Raw genomic sequence first — 19,490 nt, 5'->3', positions numbered from 1 at the left:
AAGCGTTTCAATGGCCACCCCTGAGTTAGGGCATTATGAATATAAATGTTGGCATTATGGAAAAAAAAGGACTATGAACAGGACAGTTACATTTGTGAACAATGGAGGTGAAAGCAAAGAGAGTTGTCTTGTAATAACTGTTGAAATGGTTGTTACTGAATTTCAAAGAAGTTCAATGTATTAACAATTGTTTGTACCAATAGAGATTTCCTACAGCTGCTAAGTGTATCTACATATAGAAGTAACCTACGATATATCTGAATACATTTTTATGCTTGCGTTCACTATCTCACTATCAATGCATTATCAAAAACTTTAATTATTGTGATGGCAGGTAACAATAGATGTACATCATATGGCAACCAATTTGTGGGCTGAATGGTTTGACACCCAGTCTGACCCTGATTTTTACAAAATAAATCAAAATATATGTTATTTCTCCCGATTCCCATTCTTGGAACAAGTTGAAACTTATCTCAATTGTAATCACCCCAAAAAAAATATGAATCAATTGCAAAAGTTGACTAATTATTTTACCAATTAGTAATAATTATTTTTTTTTTAATATGGAAAATATAGTAAAAACAAAGTTCAGATGTTTGCTATCAAACGGATCTGCCTGTTTGCAAGGAATATTCAAGACGTGATTTTGTTTTCAATGTCAAAAGAATAATGTTTTGAAGACTCATTTTGCGTTTGAAAAAGTTGTTATTTTATGTAAAATATTTTACATGTTTCGTATATTCCTTTAAAGTTAAAGATAATCTAATTCCTAGTCCAAACCTCCCGCTGGACGACGGGAGCAGCTATGAACCTGAGACTGTCAGATAATCAGTCCAGTCCGCTAAAGAGATTACATTTTTCAGCATGACAACTACGAATATGTACAATATGTCAGACCAGCGATTTTTAGATAATCCTTTTGGTAATGATTTGTAATTGAAAAAAAAAAATAGAAAAGAACAGGTATCGAGCTTGTACTTCGGCAAAGTCTGCTTGATGGCCCAGCTCAGTTCCCAACAGAGCTATTGGCATGTAATAATGCAGTGGGTGCTGAGTAAGAGTGGGTGTGACTGGCAACACTGTTGCAGACTCCTTGGCTCACCGGGGAAGGCAAATTCCAGCCACCAAGTGGGCTGTAAGTTTTCAAATTGCTCTGGCTGTAGTTCGGGAAAGCAGAAGTGGAGGGGTGGTTTGGGTGCTGGGACAGGTCCCGGGGGGGGGGGGCGTGGAGTCTGGGAGTGCATGAGGTGCCCTGACCGCTTTTCCCCGTGGTGGAGACTTCCAGGCCTGAGCAAGCTATTATAGCACAGTGCAGGACAGGCCACTGTCGTGCTGGCTCATATTTCTCACGGATATGGCCAAATTTCAATTCGTGGTGCCCCCGCTGTGGGAAAGAAGAGGAAACCGTGCCTCATATACTGTTAGACTACCCCAGACTTGCTGATCTCCGCCTCGAGAGGTCTGGGAAACCAAAAATTCTCGGCATGTATGCACTACGCAAAACAGCAGAGTTTCTGTCCAGGGCTTTTGCAAGAGAGGATTTGAGCCTCTCAAGCCCTCACTCAAATGGAGTTTGATGATCATGATTGGCATTTAAATGGAACTAGAATAAGGATGTTATAAGGATGTTGATCTACCTAAACTAAACTTCTGATTTATTAAGATGTATATCTACTAGATCTAGATATAAAATCTAAATTCGGAATAATTTGGAATGTAATTTAGATAAGATTTACTTTAAAAAATGCCTAGATTGAAAGCAACATTAAATTGAAAAATAGTAGATTAGTTTTAATATTTTATAACATTGCACTAAACAAAAATAAATAAAATATGATTATTTAAACATTTTTGAGGGAATTAGTTTAGTACCATGTCTTGCCGTGGGTGTCGCGGTACTACGTTATAGCCTCTACATAAAAAGTACATTTTAAAAAATATGCATGATATTTACGTAAAAATTCTTAGCTTTTAAAAACAAACATAAATGTTTTCTTTTAATTTTAGCGGCTAATTGACCAGAAAAACACAATTTACAAATATTTATATTTGACTTAGTGATACTGAAAATACACAGTTTACTAATATTTTTATTTGACTTAGTGATACTGAAAATACTAAAAAAATTATCTTTATTTGTTAACATATTGAAACATTATCTCCCTTACATTTATGTATTGTTTTAGAATAGGTGTATTTTTATGAAAAATAACTTGCATAATTAATTTTACAAACCGTTTGCTTTTAGAAAACCAAAATTAGCCATTGCACCTAAACTTTGCAAGCCAAAACGCATGGTGAAATAATATTTTTCATTTCTCTTCTAGGTTTTGATATCTGAGTGTGACATACTGACATTTTGCGCAAACCTAATAGCGCCTTTACCCTCATGGGGGCCACTAAAAAAAAGTGGTTAAAAATTGAGTACAATATCAAGTTTTAGATGTTACAAAAAAACAAAAAATCCATATTTTTTATCATCTTAGGCATCCCTTGGCAGATCATCATTCGACCACCAAAGGGGTCTTGATCCACAGGTTGAAAACCCCTGCAATACATGAATCAATTTTAAAAATTAACCAATTAGTTAATCAATTAAAGTAAAAATATAAATAGTAAAGTTCCCTTTTCAGAGGTATTGGGCATATGATGTATAGCACAATGAACAACTATGTTAACTTTTCCCTAGTTAATGTCAGGTACCCAATTAGAGCTGGGTGGACTCAGGGGTGCCCTAAAGATATTGAAATTAAAAATCCCTGTCATCACCAGGATTTGAACCTAGGACCCCTAGATTCGGAAGTTACCCCGCCTCGTGTAAATCGATTAGTGGTAATTAATTAGTTTCAAATGTTTTACATAGAAAAAGAGAGTTAAACCTTGCAGTTTTGAGATTTTGCTATTTTTTTCCTTAGATAAACTTTTTTTTTTTTAAAGTATTAGTAAAATGTTTTAAATTCTTTCAATTTATTTTTTTTAGTTCAAGAAAGTTATAACAGGTTAAAAAAGAGTTTAATTTCTGCACATGATAAATTCTGCATTGTAGCAGCCAATCCTTGTCCAGGTTGGAATTTTTTTATATTTCTATTGTCATTTTTTAATTTACACATCAATCGTATACTATTTACATATCTTTATTTTAAGAACTTTAGCAAATTTGTGTATCATTTTCCACTGTCCTGTAAATAGGACTTGTTATTGTAGCACATATTTTGTCAAATATTAAAGCAAATATTGTTAATCATTTTTCCAGTGGCATAGCTAGGGTATACGATGCCCAGTGCAGAAGCTCCTCGTAATGCCCCCCCTTTCCAAAATATAACATATAAATATAAATAGAACAGCCAAATGATATTTTTTTCGACCTAATGTGTATTTATTGTATTTCTAATTTGCAAAAAAAAAATCAGTTTAACAAGATACTACAAAAACCTTAGCTGCTTTCTTGCTGGCAAAATTGAAATCTATTTTTTCCCAACAATTGTCAAATTAGTGAGTCGCACTTTTTTTCAGCGTTGACTGCCATTAAGTAATGATAAGCTTGAATCTAAAAAAAAACTGCTAGCATAGAAAGTCAATTACCACAATTGTCAGAAATAAGACAATATTTACAACTGAATTATCTAGCCAACATTAAAAAAAAATTAAAACTCAATATCTCAAACATTGTCCTTGTTGAAGTTCAAAGGCTTTTGAAGAAATTGTGACAAACTGTTGAAGTCTCTTTCGCACCAGATGAACTTAGTTTTTGTTTAAGTCGTTCTGAGCACTATCAAGATAGATTTCGATCTGTGGATTCAATAGTTGGGATGGTGACAAAAATTCATATTTACCTACCACATCGTGATATTGCTCATGTCAGGTTATTATTTCTTGAAATATCCCGTCCAAGGAAGAAAACATTTCCATCCGTAGCTCTTTCTTGTGTGTTAAAATGTTTGTTTGTAAAATGTTTTACATGTTTCGGATGTTCCTTCAGAGTTGAAGATAATTACTTCCTAATCCAAACCTCTCGCAGGATGACGGGGGATGGGAGCGGGCAGTGTTTGAACCCTGGACCATCGATAAATCTGAACGACAGTCCAGCGCTCGAACCGCACAACCAGGCAGCCATCCACAATTAGTTATGTTCACCTTTTTCATCTAGCATCTTGTGGCTAACACGTCTTTGAGGTTCTGTGCTAATCACCAAATCTGAGCACATGCATACTGTAAAGGTAACACTGGCTTCAGCGATGTTTTCCCAACTAGTAGTTAAGAATGTTTTTAATCTTTTCTGTTCAAGTGAGAATTCTCGAATTGACAGTCACTTGTTTTTTTATGCGTCCTTAATTCAGTTAATATAGGGGGCAAAAACCCAAGGTAGATGAAAAAATGAAGACTGCAAAGCAACTAATAATTCGCCTGCTTCAGACCTAGTAAAAGAGTTTTTATCTGTTCCTGTCAATGTCTTTAGAGTTTATATAATTTTAAAAAATGAATCCCTAACTATCTTAATGACTTCTCAAGCGCTCCAGGGCGCTTTAACCAAGTGCTTAAGGCTAGTTTCAGTTATTTTGTTGAGGACATCCTAGCGCTGTGCTGAAGTCGATAAAAGGTGTGTAAATGGTCCAGTGTACCGAAAAATGTTACTGAATAGATTTTAGCTTCAGCCCGAATTCCAGCCAATATCAAGCAGATAATAAATTAAGATGGTGTCAATGAATAACTACAGAATTTGTACCCCGTAATTATCCATGACAACGTAACCTGAACATTTGAAAAACGATTCAACCTGGTTAACAGCTTACATTTAATTTAAGAAAGAACATAGGAGATTAACAAATTAGCAAAGTCAATTAATTTCTAGTAAACATTTAAAATTCAGTACTTTCTCTTTGTTCATGTATGCACAATGCATTGATTTTATTGAGAAAATTTATCCTTAAGTTTGATGCCCCGCTATGCCACTGCCATTTTCATAGTTGAAGAATTTTTAAAAAAGTTTATTACTTTGGAGGAAGTGTTATATCTTCTTTGTGAGATGTGGGTGCTACAGCTAAATTCTGTTGAATGATGTTGCAGATCTCCTGAACATAGATCTACTTTCTTAAGTTTTTTTTTTTAATGCACTACAACACATGATCTTGCCAGATTTCGTTTGTTAACTTCATGAATAATATCAACTGGCAGATAAAGTATTTTGAGTTTCTGACACCACTAGAATAAATTGGGATGTATACAACATGCCTAATCAAGTTATGAATAGAGAGAAGAAACTTGATCTTAGAGGCCACTTCTACATTCTCTACATATTGTTGTAACCCCGCTCCCGCGCTACACTAATGGTGCGCATCTGAGCACTACTGAACACGACTAGTGAAAGACATATAGAGACAGGAAGAAAGACTGTTGTGAGCCGGCTAAAAGTCATGGGAGTTTGAACAGTCTGGTGCTGAGTGCTGTCCTGTGTGATACTAGGAAACTGTGTGGGAGACCTGGAGCGACACTGGGAAGTGTGTCGGTGGTCTGTTCTGTGTTCTGGTATAAAGTAGGACTCTTAGAACTTAGACATATTACTCCCTGTGATTTTATAGCAGAAGTCCAAGTCTAACTAGTTACTATTACCCGTACCATTTGTCGATGCTTCACTTGCATTTATCATAAATAAATACATCGTTTACTCTTGTCAACCTGTCTTTCGTTGAGTGCCTGCCTTAGAGAGTTACAACAATATCTTTAGAGTTACTTGTGCATCATATAGTGCATTATATAGTGATACTTTCATGCTATGGTCCAATCTCAATTTGTGGACCAGTGGGGGGAAGGAGGGGGTATCTGGGAGAAGGTTTTCTGTGCTGCCTATATGCGCTCAGTAAACACAACTCTGCTCAAGTTAGGTGTCGAACCTTGAGCCCCCTTCATAGATAGCCAAGCCAAGCTCAAACATACTTAGCCTCTTGACCACGCTTACTACATGCAACAGCATAGCAAAGTACCTTAGGCCAAGATTCAAGAACAAGAAGGGAACCGTCGAATGTCATCAAGCTAAATCTCTACTTCAGTTACTAAAGCTGACCTTACTCCATGGCTGCCAAAAGTCTTCTTTGCTTACTTCCTAAATCCTAGTCTTGTTTTTTAATTCATCATTTCATTTATCTCTAGATCAAAAATTTCCCTCTTTATGAAACATATAACTTTTCCTGCCAAATTCATTATCGTGCCATAACAACAGCTACTAATTTTTAAAATGACATTAAGAATTGATTATCTGTCTATAATAAAAGACTTTTTGGTTGAATCACCACAAATTATATCTGCTATCGCATTGGTCACTTTCAATCTTCTTAAATAGCAATTCAGTCATTTTGACATTTTTTGTTCTTATTTCTTATTCCTTTTTCAATTGAAATACCATGCTACTTTGATCTGAAGAGAGCTTGCTCAATAGCATTATCAGATTTCCATAGAGAAAAAGTTAAAGCACATGTAGCTTGGCCACCACTTTGTTAATAATTAGCTCTCTAGTTTCAAGATAATCTTTTTGCTATTGAATGAGTAGATTATTAAGAATAAAGTATTTTGTTTAAATCAGGTATAGTGTTATATCTTTTCTGACATCTGGTTCCCTTTAATTCTTGTCCTGAATGGTCCATTCTTGTTTTGAAAAGAAAGATTTCCAACTTTGATAATTTTCATTCAGAATTTATCAGCTACTGGCATGTGAAGAATCACGTAATAATTTAAATTTTTAATGTACTAGAGAAATGTGCAAGAAGGCCTATAACGTGTGTAGGTTGCCTGTGTGTGTTGGTAAGACAGAAATGAAAATTTTGTGATGGACAAACAGTTATCATACATTGAAATTTCTTGATAACAAGCAACTAATGGCAGGTGCAGACTTGATAACAAGGAGCAAATAGCAGGTGCAGACTTGATAACAAGGAGCAAATGGCAGGTGCAGACTTGATGACAAGGAACAAATAGCAGGTGCAGACTTGATAACAAGGAGCAAATGGCAGGTGCAGACTTGATAACAAGGAGCTAATGGCAGGTGCAGACTTGATAACAAGGAGCAAATGGCAGGTGCAGACTTGATAACAAGGAACAAATGGCAGGTGCAGACTTGATGACAAGGAACAAATAGCAGGTGCAGACTTGATGACAAGGAACAAATGGCAGGTGCAGACTTGATGACAAGGAACAAATAGCAGGTGCAGACTTGATGACAAGGAACAAATAGCAGGTGCAGACTTGATGACAAGGAACAAATAGCAGGTGCAGACTTGATGACAAGGAACAAATAGCAGGTGCAGACTTGATGACAAGGAACAAATAGCAGGTGCAGACTTGATGACAAGGAGCAAATGGCAGGTGCAGACTTGATGACAAGGAACAAATGGCAGGTGCAGACTTGATGACAAGGAGCAAATGGCAGGTGCAGACTTGATGACAAGGAACAAATGGCAGGTGCAGACTTGATGACAAGGAACAAATGGCAGGTGCAGACTTGATGACAAGGAGCAAATGGCAGGTGCAGACTTGATGACAAGGAACAAATAGCAGGTGCAGACTTGATGACAAGGAACAAATAGCAGGTGCAGACTTGATGACAAGGAACAAATAGCAGGTGCAGACTTGATGACAAGGAACAAATAGCAGGTGCAGACTTGATGACAAGGAGCAAATAGCAGGTGCAGACTTGATGACAAGGAACAAATAGCAGGTGCAGACTTGATGACAAGGAACAATTAGCAGGTGCAGACTTGATGACATAAATTTTTTTATGTTGGAAGTAAATAAAAATAGGAAAAGTCATTGATAAGAATATTTTTCAGGGATGAAGAAAAAATAAAGATTCTGTCACCTAGAAAACATTTTGTTGGGAAATAACTAAAAACTTAACACCACTATTGCTTTGGATCATTTCATAATAAATAGTGATGCCATTTGGAAAAGATTCCTTTCATATTTTTTTATTTTATGCAATTATATATTATAAATAATCTTGAACGATGAATGCACATTTCATTACATAAGCACTCTTATATATCAAATCTTCCCAGTGTTCTAATTATTAGACAGATTGTATTTTCACATCTCAACAAAAAAAAAAAATCTATTGTGTCTTTTTGTCATCCAGGGAATTTACATATTTAAATTTAAATTAGTCCAATGAGAATACAATAATGGGTTAAAGCATGAGATTCGGAATGACTTTTTTTGTCTGTGTTGGATGTGCCCAGTGTCTTATGCATGCCTTTATTGTTAAAACAGTAATTGTCTATATTATTGAAAGCATAGTTTTATCTAAGTACTAAGCATTTGTATTGTGGTTGTTCAGTGTCATTCAATTTGTTATCTTCAGAGCATTTTTGTCATGTCCCAGTGGAAGATCCAACACTACTGATGGTTGGTTTTACTGAGAGGGTCAAAGCTTTAATGGTTGTCCAAGACAAACTTCCATGCATAGCATTATCTAAACTTCAAAGTCTTGTGAGTACACACAGTTTATACAAACTATTTGTCATTTATTTGTGATTAATATGACATTTGAAAATGTAAATATTTACTCAGTAACTTAGATTGGTGAAGATAAAGTGGTGTCTTGAGCACAGCATCTTTACATCAGCTCTCCCTTGGGCGAAATCGTTCTCTCTCTAATGTCAACATCCGACTTAGTCTTGTCACTAATAGTGCAAATCTTCATTCTGCACTAGCTTGGATTGCGGTGCGCATGGCAGAGTTATAACAATATTAAAAGATCTGGTTTAATGACAAATACTACTAATAATAATGTTAATGTCTTCAATTCTGAAGATTAGCAAGTTTCGACCTGCATATTTTTCAACATCTGATGCAGACAAAGCCAGGGGTCTATTTAAGTTTTTTTTTTACATCTTCTGTGCCTGTTCTTTGGGGTCTCAAATGTGTGTCCCGTGTCCTTTGTGAAAGTTCTCTAACTGTCTTTTTCAGAGGCCATCTGCTACCAGCTACTTTCTTCTTAGCCATTGCTTCTGTATTGTCCACACTGACCTCCAGCAGAACATTTGTAAGGTAGTCTTGCCATAGTATGCCCATTATGGAGTGAAGGCAACATTAATGGAAGTGTTGCAAGAGCTTTAGATGCCTTCTATAGAGCACCCAGGTCTTAGAATCATACCAAAGTTTGGTGAGCATATTGATTTTTGATGTTAGGTGAATAAACCTTTTTCACCATACTCTTAAATGGAGGTGACCTTTTGGCCTTAGCAAGATACTTGTCTATTTCTCTACTCAGCACTTTGCCTTATATGAAATTGGTTAGTCTGTCAACAAGTATTCTGCCATGAATTTCTTCCAGCTACTGACAGTAGCCACTTAATCGGAGCTATGAGATTTGTCACTCTTTTTGTACAGGGATATGATGGTGGCATTGCAAAGCTGAGGTGGGATAGTACATTTGTTAACCTTTCCATGAGAGAAACACCACTCATGAGATATTCTAATGGCACTAGAAAAGGGAAAAAAAAATCATTCTGAGACATCCTTTCACCTTTTGGAAAAGTGGAAATTTGGTTGAAAACATTTGTAGAATGGTGTAAATCGCATATCAAATATATGTAAAGTAAGATAGGTGTCTATAACCCTTAATTATCCCTGATCATATTTTAAAAATTCTCCACAATGAACTTATATCAGTATCCCATATTAAATGCTGTTTATCATCTCTATGAGGATATATTTTTGTTATAAGATCATCGCTGATCAGATTTAGAATAGAGTAACATAAAAACAAGAGTTTAAGTATTAATCTAAGTAATTCTTGTAAGTAGGTCTTAATGTTCTTCTTGAATGCAGTGAAGCATGTGGTTTGTCTGAGCTGAATGGGGAGAGAGCTCCAACTTTTTGGTCCTTGTACAGCCCATAAACCATACCTTGAGGAAAAAAACAGCACAACTATAATCATTGAGTTTGAGTCTAGGAGTGCAGGGCTCAGTTTACTAAGGTACGAGGGCATTTCTTAGCTGTAGATACACTGATGATGAAGTGTTCTGAATTTACCACAGCTTAGCAACTTTATCATCAGGTATATATGCCGGCATGGCATTGCAGTAGTCAAGTTGGGAGAGTATGATTGTCACAGCTAACTTTTGTGTTAAATTTATTTTTAAATATGGTCAGATCTGACCTAATCTGTGCAGCTGCAGATAGAGACACGTGCAGTGTTGAGTCAAAGAAAATTCCAAACTATATTGACAGTGGAAACCTGGCAGTTAGTGATGATATAATTGAAATGGGTTAATCAGTTCAATTGTTGCTCTAATTTTAATGTACATTCGATACATAAATTTAAATTCTACATTGTATTTAAACTAATGAAAGTTCACTCTGTCATTTTATTGATTCAAGATGGAAACAAGTTGCTCATTGTGACATCTCATTGAATGTAAAACCAGCATTAAACTGGCTGCTTGGTTCAGCTTTTGAACCCAATAATATTTAGTTAAAATCACTATGAAGACTAAGATATAAATTGTATGAATTTAAAGATATCCCTGATTAAACACTAATCACCATATTTGCTGTTTATTTGTTGTTTTTTTAAATATTTTTACTACATTTAAAAATTATTTTTAATTGCTGTTATAAAGTTTTTTTATTTTTCAAATCAACAAAGGTATTTTTAACTAAATATTGATATTATTAATAGGCTGTTAAATAAAAAATAAACAATAAGTTTTTTGCTGTAATATTGTTTATTTTAAACTGACAGTAATTTAAATAAAAAAAAATTAGAGTCGAATATAAAGTCTCACGTACTGTAATCAAATTGCCAGCTCATTCATTTCTCCTTGAAACACAGCTCTGATAAAATTAAACTGGTGGCCATTTTCTTCCAAAATTATTGAGCTTCTCTATGAGTGATTTCTTCACTAGTTCAAAATTTCAGCTGCATCTGGTGTTACTTCATTCATTCCTTTTCTGGCTGAGTGAAAGTATTAATAAGATACCAACACACCTGAGTGAGATACTTTTATGGCTGTTAATAAGTTGGTAGAGTAAATAGCAAATGTTCCTTTCTCAAGTTCAGAAACTTTATTTTAAATTAATTATTAAGTAGCCACAAAATTTATGACTGCATTATGATTGTACTATTAGTTGGGATCAATCACTGTCAGTGTATTTTATGTTTGTAGATTGTTTGCCATAGGCAGTGTTTAGATGATAAATTCTTTTTCACTTGAAGGGTTATGATGAAGGTCAAGCTGGAGCTTACTGTAAGCGAAATTTACTGCCTGACTATGATTCTACAGCCCAAGTTGTAACTCTTGCTTTTGCTGGCTGGACTTGTTGGTAAATATCAATTATTTCACTTAGTTAAAAATTACTTTAGTAAAAATATAATTAGCAATGAAAAATTTTATGCTCAGCTAAAGATCTGTGTTTTAATGTGTATGTATCAGGCGTTCACAATATTGCATTCATCATTAATCTTTGGACTCGAAGAGAAGCCTTATTATTATTATTATTATTATTATTATCAGGTGTTCACATACCCATAAAAGGAAAGGTTTGTAACAAATTTTACTTGTGAGACTTTCATTGACTTTTGCAAGGAAAAGTTCAACTTTCAGCATGTTTTTTGAATAGTATTGTAATGAATTTCACTATTCAGGCTCTCTGCAATCTGCTCCACATGACACCACTAACTTAAAGAACTTGACAATTCAGGGCTCAAAAGAAACGTAACAGTTTAATGTCAAATAAATCACAGCCAATACTGTATAATTGGCAGCACGTAACATAGACTATACAAATATATCTCCGTGAACAAACTTACCGCATATCAACTCTTGCACTGCCTCTCCCCCTTGTCCCAGACTTACACTGAGTTCAACTGTTCTGTATTCGTGAGGTGTCTTGACTTTACATTACAGTACGCCACACCAAACCACTGTAATGCACTGCACAGAACCACACCGCTGAACCAAGTCATCTGTAGTGAACCAGGCTGTAGTGAATCCTTTGATTGGGACACCTCTGCTCTCTATATAGGGTCCCCACTGGCCTTCCAGAAACAGATGGAACGTTGCTCGACCATTCTGATTGAACACCTCCAGCCGATTATCACTGCAGGATAGTTGGCCAGACAGCAAATAGTACACTGTAATGTCAACATTTGTATTAATATGTATAAAGTGGACACAATTCTATTAATGTCTGTTTTAAGATGCATTGTTGTAACTCTGAATTTGTACCTCTGTGATGTGCACCAACATCTCGTTCTGTGAAAGGTGCACTGCTAAGAACTAACCAAGAGATGAATGTTGACATTAAAGAAGATAACGGAGTTCTGCACAACTGCGCTCCTCTTTCCTTAGCACTTTTGGAGCTCAAAAGTGCCCTTCTTCTTTTCTATCATTGTGTCTGCCTCCTCTTTACCTATATCTGCCTTCATTGATCATCACACTGTCTCCTTAACTTTAAATTCTAACTACGTCCTAGACCAGTCCGTTTGCCGTGGACTTCGACGGGTAAGGGGGGGATAAAGAGATCCTGGTGTTTGATGGCTATCTGAGGATAAACCACAACAACACAATACTTTGGCTCCAAGTTCCCCTAGACCTGAGGCCCAGATGGCCCGCTCTGGGTCAACCGGCTGGTCATGCCGAGCTACCAGCATAGGTCGTCGACCTATGCCGGAGGGTGATGGCTGGAGGGTCAATCAGGGAGCTGCTGTATCGGACACATGTCCGATGCAGCAGCTGACTGAATATAGCACCTGTGTAGCCCTGGTGGGCTCATTCTGGACATCTGAATTGCCCGTCGCCTTGTTGGACTCGATGGCGGGTGGGGAGCACAGGTGCCGAACTAACAAGAAAAGATATATGGATTAAAAAAAAACCAATAAACTACTTGCCCCAGATTTAAGTCTGGGCAAGAGACGCCGTATTGAGGCTAAAAAGGCCACAAAAAGCTGTACTACCTGGCCATCATTTTTGGTGGAGGAGGGGAAAAGCCTGACAAAGCTGAGTCCTTTCCTTATCTATAAGGGACTCAAGTCAGTAGTGGGAGAGCCCAAGAGTGTGTCTAAGCTACACAAATCAATGGAACTTCTTGTAGAAGTAGATGTCAAGACACACTCTGATGGGCTTTTAAGATGCAGAAGACTCTGTGATCTCCAAGTGGAAGTCATGCCACACAAGAGTCTGAACACCAGCAGAGGTGTAATCAGCTCTAGGGACCTAGTGGAATGTTCCGAGAAAGAAATAGTGGAGGGCATTGAAGGAGTCACCCATGCCCGGCGCATTACCAGGCACAGGGATGGTGAGGAGGTCAAAACCGCCACTATTATCCTCACATTCGGAACTAGGACACCGCCAGAGTATGTGAAGGCAGGATACCTATGAGTTCCAGTGAGGCCCTACATACCTAACCCCATGAGGTGCTTCAAGTGCCAGGGTTATGGACACGGCGCGGCAGTCTGCAAGAGGAACACTGTGTGTGCCAGATGTGCTGGAGAAAGTCATGAGGACAAGGGCTGCACAGCCCAGTTCAAATGCCCAAACTGTCATGCTGGCCACTCAGCCTACTCCAAGGACTGCCCTGTGTGGAAACAAGAGGTTGCCGTGCAGGAGTACAAGGCAAGAAATAGATGTACCTTCAGCCAGGCAAAATCGGCTGTATTGGCCCTACCCAAGGGCCAATTCGGCTTGACAAAGACCTATGCCCAGGCTGTTGCTAAGATAGGAAGATCCATAGCCACACAGACGGACACACTGACCCCACCACCCCCTCCTCCTCCTCCAACTCAGAAGAAAACACCGCCAAAGAACACACCTCTGAAGAAACAAGAAAGCCCTGTTGTCATGCTAAAGAACAGGTTCTCTGTGCTGCTGATGAGAGCATGGAGACTGAGGAGCATGTCAAAACCAATACTCCGGGAGAACCCGGAGACATTATGTCTGACACAGGTTCTCCTCAGAGAACCCAGCCAGACACCCCAACCTCTACCGAATTAGAGGGAGAAATCAAAGCGGAGAGGATGCCTGAGGTGAGAGAGGAGAAAATAACCTCCGCTCTAACCAGAGGGATCTCCCCTCTCCAGAGAGAAAGACTTCCCCCAAAAGGGGGTTGTACTTCTCTCCATCCAAACCCAAGAATAAAAATACCAAGGTCACTGGAATAAAGGGAAACCCCTCCGGGGGCCTCCCAAGGCCAAATAGCTTCAAGTAGGTCATCTAGAATAAGCCATGGATTCCAGAATTGTACAGTGGAATTGTAGAGGCCTCAAGGCCAATTACGAGGAAATGCAGCTACTGATGGACTCTGAGACTCCTGTAGCTTTCTGCTTACAGGAAACATTTCTGAAAGATAGCATCAGCTTCCGAAGCTACCGTGCTTACAGCAAGAATGTTGAGGATGCGGAGAGAGCATCAGGTGGAGTCTGTATCCTTGTGAAGGATAGCATCCCCCATGAGAGGGTAGAACTACAGACCACACTACAGGCCGTAGCAGCTAGGATAACCCTTCACAAGGTTATCACTTGCTGCAGCCTGTATCTACCACCAGGCGCTCCATTAAACCCAACAGACATGGAGGACCTATTGAAACAACTCCCCCGGCCTTATTTAATCCTTGGGGATTTCAATGCCCATAACACGATGTGGGGATCCAACAATACCGACACTAGAGGTCGTATGCTGGAGGATATCTTCCTCCAACATGATTTATATGCATACTTAGTGATGCATCACCGACCTACTTGCACCCAGGAACTGGATCACTCACATGCATTGACCTCACCGTATGCGTCCCCGGACTTCTAGACGACTTTAAATGGTCAGTTAGCAATGATCTACGGGGAAGTGATCACTTCCCAATCATCATTACTAACAATCTCCCTTCATTGGGACGACCTCAGCGGTGGAAACTGAATAAGGCCGATTGGGAACAATTCCAAAAAAGATGCTCCGAGGATATCACAGAAAATATCCTCGATGAACAGAACCCAGCTGATACCTTTGCTAGCAAGCTACTAAGTATAGCCAGGAAAGTTGTACCTCTAACCTCTGCAAATCTAAAACGGCCTAGCAAACCATGGTTTGATACAGCTTGCAAAAGTGCTATTGGCAATAGGAAAAAACGACTGGCTGCATTTATAAAGAATCCTCCCCAGGAAAACCTAAAGCTATTCAGGATAGCTAGAGCAAAGGCTAGACAAACCATACGGTCAGCCAAAAGGAATTCCTGGAGTTTTGTCGGCAGTCTGGATGCCAAAACTTCTGCTAGAGCGGTTTGGAAGGCAGTAAGGCGACTCAAAGGGAAAGAATCAAATGCAATAGGGCATTTGAAAAACCAAGGACGAACTGTCACGTCCCCCAGAGAAATAGCTGACTGCCTTGCATCCTCAATAGCAGAAAAGTCATCCACTGCACACTACACACCAGAGTTCCAAAAAGTCAAAACCAGGGAGGAAAGACACCCCATTGATTTCAGGTCAGAGAACAATGAAGACTACAACAAACCGTTCTCCCTTGAGGAACTGAGGGAATCGCTGGACAAGTCACATGACACAGCGCCTGGAGAAGACGAAATCCATTACCAGTTCCTCAAGCACCTTCCCGAATCCTCATTGGCAGTCCTGCTAGGGGTCTATAACTGTGTGTGGCAAACAGGCGCTTTCCCAAACAGCTGGAGGAAAGCCACAGTTATACCGATACCTAAACCGGGAAGAGACGGCTCTGACCCAGCTAACTATCAACCAATAGCACTAACAAGCTGCATCTGCAAAACCATGGAAAGAATGATTAACAGTAGGCTGGTCTGGTACCTGGAGAGGAATAAAGTGATCTCCAACTACCAGTGCAGATTCAGGCAGGGGCGGACAACAACTGACCACCTGGTAAGGCTGGAAGCTTATATTAGAAATGCATTACTCAGAAGAGAACATCTAGTAGCTGTATTCTTCGATATAGAAAAGGCCTATGACACAACCTGGAAACATGGCATTCTACGTGACCTGGAGCTTATGGGGCTTAAGGGACACCTCCCCTGTTTTGTGGGGGAATTCCTGAAAGATCGAAAATTTCAGGTTTGAGTGGGCAACTCCGCTTCTGACACTCATGACCAGGAAATGGGTGTACCCCAGGGCAGCATTCTGTCAGTCACCCTGTTCAACATTAAAATAAATAGCATCCTAAATGCGCTGTCCCCTGGCATAGAGTGCTCTTTGTATATTGATGACTGTCATTTTTACTTATGGGAAAAACATGAACACCTTAGAACACCTTAGAACTATTTATACACAAAAAGAAGATCCCTGTCGTGAAAACTACAAAATTTTTAGGCCTCACCCTAGATTTCAAATTTAATTTTCTCCCCCACAGTAAGAAGAAATGCCAAAAGTCATTAAACATACTTAGAGTACTCAGCCATACGGACTGGGGAGCTGACAGAGATACCTTGCTGCTGCTATATCGGAGTCTAATTCGATCCAAGCTAGACTACGGATCCATAATATATGGAACAGCAAGGAAGTCTTATCTAAAAATACTGGAACCAATACAAAATGCTGCCCTGCGTCTCTGTCTCTGTGCGTTTCGTACATCACCTATCCCAATTCTCCATGTGGAGGCTGGAGAACTCCCCATGGATATAAGAATGAAAAAGCTTGCAATGCAGTATATAGTCAAACTAAAATCCAACCCCACGAACCCTGCTTTCGACTCCATATTTAACCCCACAGAGGTAGAATTATACTATTGAAGGCCTAACGTCATACAGCCTTTGGGCCTTCGAATGAGAGAACCCATCCAAAATTTAACCCCACCCATTGACCAAATCTCTAAAATAGAAACCCCTCAGAATCCTCCTTGGCTAATGAATAAACCCAAATTAAATTTATCCCTCCTTAATTTCAAAAAAGAAAATACAGACCCAAGCATACTACAAGTCCACTTTAGGGAACTGCAGGAGAGCTATGGAGATTGTGGCACCATCTACATAGACGGATCCAAAATGTATGGAAAGGTCGCTTGTGCCTGCTCCTTTCGGAACAAAACAATGTCCCGTAGACTCCCCGATGGCTGCTCCATTTTTACGGCCGAATTGCATGCAATATCGCTTGTACTTATGGCCGTTAAAGCATCAGAAAGGAGGAAATTTATAATCTGCTCCGACTCCAAATCTGCAGTGCAAGCTTTGGGGCGGATGAAGACTGACATCCCATTGGTACATAAGAGCCTGAAGCTGTTGGACCAAATAACAGCCGACCGTAGGGATGTCACCTTCAACTGGGTCCCCTCCCATGTTGGCAGTGAGGGAAACGAAGCCACAGAGAAGCAAAGAGAGCCCTAAATCATGCGGTGTCAGGAACCCAGGTTCCCTGCTTGGACCTGAGACAAAGTATTGCCTCTGCCACCTATCGAGAGTGGCAGAACCGATGGGAGGCTGAGACTCTCAGTAAACTCAGGCAGATTGTGGCGGATGTCAGGTGGCGGCCCACATCTAAGGGTCTGACAAGGCGTGGTAGCACGACCATGTCCAGACTTAGGATTGGCCACACCTACATCACGCACTCTTTTGTGTTGAAGAGAGACGAGCCCCCACTTTGTGAGTACTGTGACTCTCGCCTCACCGTGGAACATATCCTCGTTGATTGCCCCACATACCAGGATGTCAGGGAGAGGTGTTTTGGAGCCACTAGCTTAAAGACACTGTTTGATAATGTCGACCCTGGGAAGGTACTGGGCTTTATCCGGGAAGTGGGGTTGTCTAAGAAGATCTGATTTATGAATTTGTGAACATGTACTATTTACATTAGATTTTTACCAAATAATTAAATTTTTACTACCTTTACTATTTTAACTGTGAATAGACCTTGATTTAAATGATAGGACTGTATAGAATTTGGCCCTTGTTGTTTAGAGAGAGAGTGGTCCTTGAGGGACTGCGGGCACGACATGGCCTAAATTTTGCCGATGTGCCTAAAATCAAAATCAAATCAAATAATATATAGATTAGGAGAAGTTCTTATGTTTCTTTTTTACAATTCATCTTATCAGCTTGCAATTCTTCATAAGTTCAAAAAAACAAAAATGAAAACCTGGAATCTGCATGGACTTATTTTCCTAGAAATTTGATAATATATGTATAATTTTGGGAAAAAAATTACTAGCTAATTGGCCACAATGAAAATTCTGGTTTGACCAGTATACTTTTTCAAAATATAATCTTCTAAAATTAAATTTGGTCAACTACACAATCTTTTTACCAGAAAACACATATGTCAGCGGGTATTCCCACATGTATTCTTTAAATAAGTAAATAAATAAGTAGAAAATTATGCACACCATCTTCTAGGTCTATAGGCCTATCACCAAACTAGAATGTTCTATACCATGCATCTATATCCAGTATTCTTGTCTAGACTACACTCCTTTAATGTTGCCATGTCTGAATCTTTATCTTCAAACTAGAATTTTACATACTTTGAGTAGATTTATACATGGGCGAAACCAGGATTTTTTTTTTTGGTTGGGGGTAAAAATGTCCCTTTTTTTCCCAATCATTCATTAGTTATTAAGAGTAAACTAATAGATCTTACCAAAAGTCACCAGCTTCATAAAAGAAGAATTGTCTTTTTAAAGAAACCTTTTTTTTTAGTTTACCAGTATCTGTTTAAGGAACAACAAATTAATGCCAATTGATTGCTTTAAATCGCTCTTCTGAATTATATTACATTTAATTAAGGTCCAAAAGTTCTATTGTTTTTTGTTTATAAAGGCTACAAATGCAAATATTATGAACATATCATGCATATTTTTTTAGAATCCAATTGTGGTTCACAATATTAACGATCTAGGAATATGTCTGTTGTCTTTTCATTGTGATATTACTTTTTCAAGATGAACAAGAGCATAGCTGGAATATTTTCTCTTTCAATGAACAGATCTGTTGGGGGCCACCTCTTTAAAAGCTTCTTAAATCTACTCTCTGAACCTGTTATATAAAAGCATTGATGTGTTGACATTTATGTACATTAATATTGTTAAAACATCTTTTTTGTTTTCATTAATTTGTATTCTCTTTAGTTAAGATCTTGCATTTATGGTGTGCAGTTATTGATGCTGTTTATCGTGAGCTTTGAAAAGCATCCAATTATTATAATAGGGATCCTTTTTTTGGTACTTGGTGCTACCAAATGCTTTTTTTTTTTTTAAATGAGTACATATTTCAAAAGTAAAAATGTATTTCTATAGTTAAAGTGTTATAAGTGTTTACCACCAACATATAATATTGAAAAATTGTTGGACCTCAGAATGTATCTGTTGGTCACAAAAGCATGTTCAAAAAAGTATTGACACTTGTCTATAGAAATCTTATTTTATCTTGATTTCAGTGAACATGTTCATGAAGTAATTATAATATTTATTGTTTAAATTAAATTTCAATCAATTTTTAATTATTTATTGAATTATTTATATAAACACTTAAATAGTTTTCAAAAAATATATTTTGTT

The 19,490-nt window shown here is 38.1% G+C and overlaps 1 protein-coding gene across 3 annotated transcripts in view; it reads left to right on the top strand.

Moving 5' to 3' along the window:
- Nucleotides 1-19,490, top strand: part of LOC106066404 (zinc finger C3HC-type protein 1-like) — a 41,207-nt gene that overhangs the window by 12,777 nt on the left and 8,940 nt on the right. For all 3 annotated transcript variants that reach the window (XM_056025487.1, XM_056025488.1, XM_056025489.1), the window contains 3 exons: nucleotides 2,984-3,067; nucleotides 8,351-8,478; nucleotides 11,213-11,319. In XM_056025487.1, coding sequence (XP_055881462.1) covers nucleotides 2,984-3,067; nucleotides 8,351-8,478; nucleotides 11,213-11,319 — 319 coding nt within the window. The remainder of the gene's footprint in view (nucleotides 1-2,983; nucleotides 3,068-8,350; nucleotides 8,479-11,212; nucleotides 11,320-19,490) is intronic.

This window comes from Biomphalaria glabrata, chromosome 4 (genome assembly GCF_947242115.1).
Source record: "Biomphalaria glabrata chromosome 4, xgBioGlab47.1, whole genome shotgun sequence".
Lineage (NCBI taxonomy): Eukaryota > Metazoa > Mollusca > Gastropoda > Planorbidae > Biomphalaria > Biomphalaria glabrata.
This window is presented reverse-complemented; position numbering and strand designations above follow the sequence as displayed.